General features: G+C 38.6%; 1 protein-coding gene across 1 annotated transcript; it reads right to left on the reverse strand.

Annotated features, from left to right (window-relative positions):
- Positions 1-6007: 6007 nt before the first annotated feature.
- LOC135083715 (odorant receptor 4-like) lies at positions 6008-10172 on the reverse strand. The gene is made up of 5 exons (XM_063978433.1): positions 9457-10172; positions 9061-9160; positions 8869-8976; positions 6956-7111; positions 6008-6061 (listed from the first exon to the last, which is right to left on the reverse strand). The coding sequence occupies exons 1-5, from the start codon at positions 10170-10172 to the stop codon at positions 6008-6010; spliced, it is 1134 nt and encodes a 377-aa protein (XP_063834503.1).
- Between the last annotated feature and the right edge of the window lie 334 nt (positions 10173-10506).

A 10506-nucleotide genomic window follows, 5' to 3' on the forward strand; every position in this document is an offset into this window, starting at 1 on the left:
AGAGTAAACTTACCTAATTAAATTTATTTGTTTTTATTTTAATTATTTAAAAGCTTCGTTTCAGCCGAAAGACGTCCACTGCTGGACAAAGGCCTCAATGATTTCCACAAAGACCGGTCCTGCGCTGCTCGCATCCAGGCGATTCACCAGATCGTCGGTCCACCTAGTAGGAGGCCTGCCCACGCTACGTCTTCCATAGAACACATTTAGAATTCTAATGAGGAAATAAGGCCTGTAGTTTCGGCGTCCTTCCAAACAAATATTCAAATCTTTCATCTTTATAATATTAGTGTAGAAGTGTAGATACATGGTAGTAAAGAATTAACAAAGCAGGAGAACCAAAGTGACCGACATAGCTCGCAGAATTGCTAAAATCAAGTGGCAGTGGGCGGGGCACATAGCTCGTAGAGACGATGGCCGTTGGGGCAGAAAAGTTCTCGAGTGGCGACCACGGGCTGGAAGACGTAGCGTGGGCAGGCCTCCTACTAGGTGGACCGACGATCTGGTAAAGGTCGCGGGAAGAGCCTGGATGCGGGCAGCTCAGGACCGTGCATTGTGGAAAACCTTGGAGGAGGCCTTTGCCCAGCAGTGGACGTCATTTGGCTGAAACGACAAAGAAACAAAATAAATCATTCATTGCTTCAGGAAAAGATATATTAATAAACAGACAGACAACAATCTCAAATTTATTTCAGCATAGCGTTAGCACAAACACCATCTGTTATCCCATTCATTAAATTAAATTGTGCCCCGTAATTGCGTACATTTTTAACAAAAACAGTTTTAACAATAAACAATGGCGTAACCTTTATAAATGTGGCCCATTCATATCTTTGAATGAAACCTTCGTTCGTTGCTCGGACAATGAAATAAATTGTATGAAGTTTAGATGGCTTTTTATGGTTAGAGTCTGGGGTAATTAAATAAAACAATGGTTTTGTCTTCAACATAGACCTATTTTAAAGAGATTTCAAGTACATATTTATCAGGATTTTTGCATTTAAAATGGCATTTTTTCTGCCTTAGCTGGCATTGAATCCACGACGTTTACTAGCCGGGTGACTGGTCTGACCAACTGAGCTAGGGAGACTTAAGTTCGCAACCGCGTTTTATCCACGAAGACGCGCCCCACCACTTTTTGATCGAGGGAAGCGCGGGGTGCGGGGAGTTTGATCCGAGCAATACGAGCGGCATTGTAATTGTGCGTGTGCACTTATGGATAATTTAGCGTGTACCGATATCACTCAAACATTAGTGGAAGAATGGTGAGGCGCGTCTTCGAGTATGAAACGATCTACACTTTCGATTAAATTTACATAACAGTGTGGATGAATTCAACAAATTTGAAGCTCATAATAACAACACTATTCGCATCTCAAATAAAATTTTAAATAACTTGAAAAAATCCAATTGCCTAAGGTTAGAATTCCCACCTTATTTTTTCAAGTTATTTAAAACAACACTACGCCCCAAAAATTCCAAACTAACAGCTGCTCGATTCCAGACGTAGAAACATTATCCGAGCCGAAAGTTTCCAGAGCAGGTGTGGCCAACAGTTCGAGTTGAACACTGAAACTGTTTTAAGCGGACATCGCTGAATTTAAACGACGACCTCTGCCTTTATTAGGGATAGGTATGACAAAGTTAGGCCTGTTCAAATATACCTCACAGGTGCGAGTAGTTTTAAATGTCACGTTTGTATAATGTATGCTGTAAGCGTGAATGATTTCAAAGGTTCATTATCATCATCAGCCCTCTAGAAAATCTCTAATTTTAATGCCGAAATCACTTTGCTCCGGCTATTTTTGGCAGGTATCTAGTTACTTTAATATTAGACGAATGTTTTAAATACATTTTCAGTGAAAATATACTTTATTTTACACCATACAACAGTAAAGTAAGAAAAATAAAGAAATACACAAAAAACAACACAATTTAGGCGGTCTCATCGTAGTGAGATGACAAATATTTGAAAGCAACTTTTAAAAAGTTCTTTTACATTCACTCGACGCGACTCGACTCTTCAGCAGACAACAGTACCTCAAAATGCATGATCCCCCGTCAATGTTTACCAATCGTCTCATTTGCGGACAGCCAACGTGTTAATTAAGCTCCCGATTGTCAGTTCAAAGCTTAAAGCTCGTGGCTTCAGCCGTGATTACAGAAGTTAAGCGACCCACGCCGCGGTCGGACTTTTCCGAACAGGTTTTGGTCTAATTTATTGACATATTAAAGCAGCTACAATCACTCCACCGTCCATGTTTTCATTGAAATATCTATTTCTCTACGTATATTTATGTTCGTTCGTTTCAGCCAAATGACGTCCACTGCTGGACCAAGGCCTCCCCCAAGGTTTTCCACAATGAACGGTCCTGCGCTGCCCGCATCCAGGCTCTTCCCGCGACCTTTACCAAATCATCGGTCCACCTAGTAGGAGGCCTGCCCACGCTACGTCTTCCAGCCCGTGGTCGCCACTCGAGAACTTTCCTGCCCCAACGGTTATCGTCTCTACGAGCTATGTGCCCCGTATATTTATGTACTAACGGGACTATTCCCACCTCTCGTTCCCACCGCTGCAACTCCTGTGCAGCCAGGATCTACAGCTTGACCGCCAATAAAAACCCAACCAGTGAAGGTCAATTTTGTCCCGGGGAAAGTTAAACTGTCATTGGACCCGCCACGAAATTAATTAGAAGAACATAAGGAGTTCGAAGTTATTTATATTTATTTACTAGCTGTACCTTGTTATGCGTGAAAAACCCTCAGCGTTAAATAAATCGCACCTCTGATCTTTCGCTTTGGCTCTTATCCATCTATCTTATTGGATGCGAATACATGCCCTAACTCTGAAACAGTATTTGATTTTCCGCAATCAATCTCAATACAGTCTATAGGATTGTGGCTGTCCACCATACTGTCAGCCATAATTACATAGCGCTCCCTCTCTCCAGGAGTTCTCAATCCATCCACACTAGGAATTAGGTTAGTTAGGAGCCAGCACAATACGTTACGTGCTATAGCTTTGGCTGGCCACAGTAAAAATAGATTCAGAAGATATTATCAGATGAATCAGGAAGAAAGAAAGAAAGATGCATTTATTACAATGGACATCACACAAATACAGGCAATTACATAGACATGACAGCACTTAATAAAGGAAGAAAAAATAAAAACAAGAGTAAACTGAGCAGTGCCACCCATTCACAAATAAGATGCCCACTGCAATGAGACCCCACTCAGCATATGCCGTGGCCCACGGTGACGAAGGCCTCGGCGCTGGTTTACAGTGTGCCCTATGCGGAGTGCAGCTGGTTTACAAATTACACGACAGTTAAGGCCAGTTAGATTTATAACACTGCATCAAGCAAGACCACTAGATGATTTGAGATGATGATTGGAGGAAAGAATGTGTAAAGCCCAATTACCAGGTTGACACTATGTCACTTTTTCCATAACTACCGGTTCTGCACTGCAACCTATTACTTTGTATATTAAGTCGGAGTCCTGCCTACATTACATCTTCAGGTGCGTGACCATCTTTCGAAAATATTTGTGCTCCAACAGTCATTCAGTCTACGAGATTATTATTTATGCCCCACTCAATGCGACTTGAATTTAGCAAGGCTATGTCTGACGTTTTTTATGCATAACAAGGCAAGTATTTGACGGCAATCGCACCTGGTGTTAGGTGAGATGCAGTCTAGGATGGTACAAATCTGTCCTGTAAGTGCCTATTCACTCTTGCCTTGAAAAGACTCGGATTATTGTGTTCAAGAAAGACAGCAGCAGGCAGCGAATTCCAGTCCCTAGCTGTTAGCTTGCAGCTGGAAGAACTCAATTAAATTTAACCCAATAGTCGTTCACAATCTGTGTTATTCGCTTGAAGATTTACAAGCAAATTGATCTACTATTTAAAATTTTACTATGGTTCCAGCACTAGTACTTGTTATGGCCAGGCACGTGCCAGGTAAACAACTGTGCACAGACAAGACTATTGATTTGGAGTGGTAAAAACTGCTAAGTATGAACTAACTTAGTTTCTAACTCCATCTGTGTGCTTACCATGAGTGTACGTTTAAGGTGTGCTCGCTAGCGAGTACGTCAAAAAATGTATGAAGATTTTATTTCTTGAAAGTAGCCGCTAGGGGCGCTGCACAATATGTCAAATATTTAATGTCATTTTTTTACGCAGTCGCTAGCGAGCACACTTTACATAAACTCATGGTAAGCACACTGTACTAATTACATAGTACATAATGACCACCTGTCCTAGACCTAGAGGTCCCAGATTCAATACCCAGTTGGGAGCATTATTGCTCGGTTTGATTGATAATAGAGCTTGTTCTAAGTCTTTTGCTTTTAGGGTTTGCTACCACCATCTTACCTAAGTCTGTCGCCATTAACAATGTTAACAGCGTTGTTGTGTTTCGATAGTTGCAGGTAAGACAGCCAGTTCCTCTGTGGTTGGGGATTCCGGGTGAGTCTGTCTTCTTTCCGCCTGATCATCACTTTCCATCAGGTGAGAAACTGCTTCGTTGTGGATAACTACGTAAACCCTTCTAAATTATACAATGAATTATGTATAAACCACGGAGGAAACAAAATCATCAATTACAGACTTTCACTAACCACTTCAATTTGTAATGTAAATTAATTAGCCTTAAAATTGAAATATAATTTTAATTAATGCTAATAGAGACGTCAAGGGCAATTCTGGGATAATTAATATGAATCCGGCCGTTGGAAAAGAAAAGGGAGAACGGCCAGATCATTGTGTTCCATATCAAACCATGATGATGATGATCCATTTTGATCCATCCATCAATCCCCAAGCGGTGACATATGATCGCGTAACAATTGGTTATCTAATGTATCTCGATTCACCGTGCTTGAAGGGCAATCAAATCAACAACGTTCAATATGAGTGTTTTATTTTGGAATTTGTCTATAGTTGCTGAGGTAGTTGCAGAAAATAATTAGATTGTTAAACTCTTTATAAAAAAAAATCCGTTATAAAATTATCAGAGAAGACAATGCTTTTTTTTTTTCAAAATTGCATTAATGGCAAATTTTCTGGTTATAGAGTCAATTTCTTTTTCGTACAATAATTTTATTTGTATATTTATACGGTTTAAATTATTCCAAAAGTAAAAAATAACTGCTGTTTTTTGTCCAGATGGCAAAACCTTTGTGCGCACACTGCAACTGCACTAAGTGTTTGACTGTTAAGTGTTTGGCGTTTCTTTCTGAGCTGTGGCTCTTCCCGAAACACAGGTCATATTTAATTACTACTATTTTGTCATGCTAATTGATCGCGCCGAAAGGAAATTGCTGGATTGTGTGCTGAGGAACCATGCATTAATTACTCACACGTTGTTTAATAGTACGCAATTCATTTTGGAATCAGTTTGATAAATGGTGATAAATTTTGCCTCTACAATACAATATTGGGATGTGATAAGAATCTCTAGAAATTTAATTTTAGACCCAAGTCGTTCACATCAAAGGAGTAACGTGACAAGCACCTCTCGTAAATGAAGTGTCTGTTTATCACATTTTGTTATTAAGCTTATTGTAACATGTTAGATTGTCAGGAAAAATTAATATTTTCATTCATCATCATCATCATCTCAGCCATAGGACGTCCACTGCTGAAACATAGGCCTCCCCCAATGCTTTCCATGTTTTCCAGTTGGTAGCGGCCTGCATCCAGCGCCTTCCTGCTACCTTTATCATGTCGTCGGTCAATATTTCATTACTTTTGTTAAGATTTAGAAGCGGTTGACACCGTGGTGGTTTTATTCACAAGCCTTTTTACGCGTTTCCACGAAAATCTGGCATAGAGTTGAGGATTTACTATAGCTTGTGGTTGTGACAGTTTAATACACAATTTAAAATAATGTGATAGTAATAAAATTGTTTAATAGACTTAATAGGGTTACAAGCAATAAAAGACATGCCCATAGGTGTGATTGTGTAGTTGATTTGTTTTTATTGTATTACAGAATTAATTGACGACGTCTCGGAGAACTGCAAAAATTGAGTATCCGTTGTATAGAGCCTGTTAACAATATAAAATAACAATTTAAAACTAAAACAATCAAAAAGTAAATCATACAACTCTCTATTTCTGACACACCAACTTAGATACCAAATTATGTCACTGTATCATAATATCAATAATAATAATAATCATAATCTATAGTTTTACAAATCTTTACCAACACAGGATCATTTGATTTTATTGCTTAGGCTAAGAAATGTGATAATTAATAAAATCATGTTATACTTCGAAGAGGAAATATCTAAAAGATACCACCTCTTTATTGTAAATATTGTAAAAGTTTGTCGCCAACTTTCATATCAAGTATCAAGTTCACCTGATCACCGTACGAAACTCGTCCGCTCGCAATCAAACTTGCTCGATCATCCGTGATAACATGGGTGGTAAGTGTCTTCCAATAACATCCAAGTGTATTCGAAGTTTAACTAGGTACATGAAAGGTTTTAAGTTGAGAACAACTTTGGAAACGGTTCGAAATAATTTGTAAACAGTGAAAAATGAAGTTTCCTCGTGTAGAGCCAGTTAAGAACTTATCTATTAGTATAGTTCGTTTCCTTTTTTATTTGAATTTCGTATTTATATTATTTGAATAGTGTATTTTACACCTAGTATTACGAGAAGTTCTCCAGAATATCAAAATTACGATTTTCTTGAATGAATTCCTTGTGATTTTAAACTTTCATGTTGTTTGAAATTATTTGAAGAATTTTTTTTTGGTTTATTGACTTGCTGTTCACAAATCATTATCACCAGACGTCAGACAAGCTGATCAGAAAGAAAATGTTGATCACTAACTGATTTAGTTGAACGAGCGAGCGAGAGAAGCATACGCCAAAAGATCCGAGAAAGTTGTAGTTGAGAAACTACATTCCACTATTTGTAACTACTGACCTGTGCATAAGTCTGCATAGACATATCGGCTATGCCCCCAGCGGTGAGGCTCAAGCTCTTCTGAGCCACCGTGATTACTATGAGCAGGTCTCGCTGCAGGTCTACCGGCCAAGATATCCAGGTGGACTCGTATGCTGCTAGCGATATGCCTGCACTCTGGGAAAATTACACGTTAAGGACAATATCATCCATTTTGGTCCAAAACCAAAAGTGCCGGCCAAAAAATAAAAGTGCTGTATTCTGATAGAATACGTCCGCGTTAGCATTTATTACTATGGCACCAAAGTTGTAGCACCACTGTGCGTCGTAGTATTTGAGTTCTAAAAATATATGAAACGACTGACTTTGATCTCAAATACTACGACGCACAGTGGTGCTACAGCTTTGGTGTCATAGTAACAAATGCTAAGGCGGACGTATTTTGTCAGAATACAGCACTTTTTTTTATTGGCCGACATTTTTGATTTTGAACAAAAAATGTATGAATCGTCGATGAATTTTAGATCTCAAATACTCGACGCACAGTGGTGCTACAGCTTTGGTGCCATAGTAACAAATGCTAAGGCGGACGTATTCTGTCAGAATACAGCACTTTTTTTTTTATTGGCCGACACTTTTGATTTTGAACAAAAAATGTATGAATAGTCGATGACTTTTAGATCTCAAATACTCGACGCACAGTGGAGCTACGGCTTTGGTGCCATAGTAACAAATGCTAAGGCAGACGTATTCTGACAGAATACAGCACTTTTTTTGTTGGCCGGCACTTTTGATTTTGGACCAAAAATATATGAAACGTGGATGATGTCCTTTTCCTGTATAGGCCAGAGCCAAACTTCACGGTGCGTTGCGGCACTGCGTTATCTTACATAGAAATATCTGAGGCGGGCACACGGCGAAATCTTTGCGGTGCGGGCACGCAACGAATCGTGTGCTTTGGCTCTAAGACTACCAGGTATTGCCCGCAGAATAGCCCGTCTTTATTGCTCATCAATACCCAACCAACATCCCAGACTTTCGCGTGTAAAAATTAAATGTTAGGTAGACAGTCGCAAAAAACCATCTGGAAAATTAGACAACTCCAACAATAATTGGTTTAATTTTGACATAGACTTTGGATATCTACTGACGATCAATCAGCATTTTTACTAATTTTACACTTATCTGTTTTATTGAAGTTGGAGTTTTTTAGAACTTAAGAATTAAGAGGGCAAAACAAACGACTACGTGATGATTTCATTTTATCGCCAACAGAATTAACGCCATGAATATGCCATCGGTAACAAAGGCCAATCAGCGGCCCGCAGAATCCTCTGAATCTCGCTATCACTGTTATGACAAGGCAATGCGACTGCACCGACCAAAGTGGATCAACCTTGCATTCAATAAAGAACAGTGCAATGGAGTTTGATTAGGGCAATCTACAAAGGCTGAGATGTCTTTAAGATACTGTAGAAATTTATGCTTCTGAAGCATTCGTAACTTGAACTGACATTACAGATCTAGAGACATTGCGATTTAAAAAGGGAAAATTTCACTTACTCAATAGGGAGTCCCTATTATAGATCTAGAGACATTGCGATTTAAAAAGGGAAAATTTCACTTACTCAATAGGGAGTCCCTATTGAGTAAGTGATATTTTCCCTTCACTTCTCCTATTAGGGACTGCTTAAAAAACACGAACTCCCACTGAATGTCCAGCTACAGAGAGCTTTATCTACTTTATTTGATTATGTTCGTAAGTCACATGTGTTTCAACACGTACTTAATAACCGAGTAGTGTATTTTGCGAATAAACTATGAAACAAACTAAGCCTTTTAATTTGTTTCTGCCACCATTTTAATACTGCGTTCTTCTGAAAGATGACTGCGTTTTGGCTAATGTAGTTTAGTTAATCTTAAAAAGTACTTACTTCATCTATCAAGTTGTTGCCCAAATGACAGAAAATGAATGCATTGAATAAAGCCATCATCAGAAAAGCCATGAAAGATACTAGATGATTCTTTTGTTCCAGCCCAATCTGAAAACATTCACGTATGAATTACAATTAAAACAAAAACTTATTAGTCCCAAATTAATTTTAAAAAATTATAGAAACACTTACTAAAGACATCATAAGAGCATTAAGACATAGCTCTGCTGTGATCGCCAAGTTTTGAACAAGAAAAAACTCATTAAAAGCCGATTTTATTGACTTGGAATACCTGCAAGAAAAACATAAGCATTAGAAACAATATGAATTGGGATGAAGAAAATTACATAACTCGTAGAGCTCATGGCCGCTGGGGCAGAAAAGTTTTAAAGAAAGAAAAAAAGCTTGGGAGAGGCATTTGTCCAGCAGTGGACGTCTTTCGGCTGAAACGAACGAAAATACATTGCATGACAACTTGTTTTCTATGCTTAGCTTTAGACTCCTTTTTTTTAGCTTTCCTCTGACACAAACTAGACATTCACTGATGTTTTTTTATAAGCATAAAATATTTTAAGAATAAAAACTTACTCCATGAGACGAATATGTTTCTTCAGGATATCCTTGAACTCTTCTCTCAAATATGTCTCGCTCTCCACAGAGTACTTCAAAGCCTTCAACCGTCTCTGCATTTCAACTAACTGATCGCAGAGGTACATCACTACGCTACACACTATACCCTGAATGGCTATGGCTCTAAACATGAACGGTAGCACAAACAGAATCGAAATAATCAGAGTTGCTGCCAGAAACGTCAACTTATTCTTCTTTGGTTCAAAAGGGAACCACGCATCCATTATTAACTCTCCTTTAATCTGCGCCAAGAACTGGAAAGCTCCAGTAATTGAGGTTACCAATAGAGTGACCATGACTACATGGATCTTCATGAGATATTTACGGTTAACGTCAATTTGATCCCCGGAGTGAAGAATGGAGGAGATGATACTTTTGATTTGCTCGTGCTTAATCAAGAAAATCATGATCTTGAAGAAATAATTGTAGGTAATTGTGACCTTATCCACATTGGATAGTAGCCTGATGACGTCATCTTTTGACATGTACGTCCCTATGCCAGTAGAGATGAGGAAGATGATTGAACCAATAAATAAGGAATACTGGTAGATTCTGTAAAGCTGATTAGACAACCTGTTCTCATCAGGCCATAAGCCAACGTAGAACAAAAACTTCAGATTGAAGTCGAAGAAATCAGCACGAGGGTAGGAGGTACCGAATACGTGGACTGCCATCTTGGAAATGATAAATCAATCACCGATTTGCAAGTGGATGAAAAAATTATGGACATGTTATAAGCTATGAATTGCCATAAAGTTACTAAAATGTATAAAACACATTTAACCAGAAGTTTTATTTTATGACCCTCTCTGAACGTGATTCAAGCTTGTATTATAATTTTTATGGCATGAGAAGTACCAGTCTTTTTGAAAACCAAATCTCAGGAATTCTTTCGTACAAATTGCTCAAGTATTCGCATATTTTTTTGTGCTATTCACCAAATTACAGATGTTTCAACCAACCCGTCTGGCCAACGTCGGAAGTGTGGGCCAAGTCCTCCATTTTCTT

Source organism: Ostrinia nubilalis, chromosome 24, assembly GCF_963855985.1.
Source record: "Ostrinia nubilalis chromosome 24, ilOstNubi1.1, whole genome shotgun sequence".
NCBI lineage: Eukaryota > Metazoa > Arthropoda > Insecta > Lepidoptera > Crambidae > Ostrinia > Ostrinia nubilalis.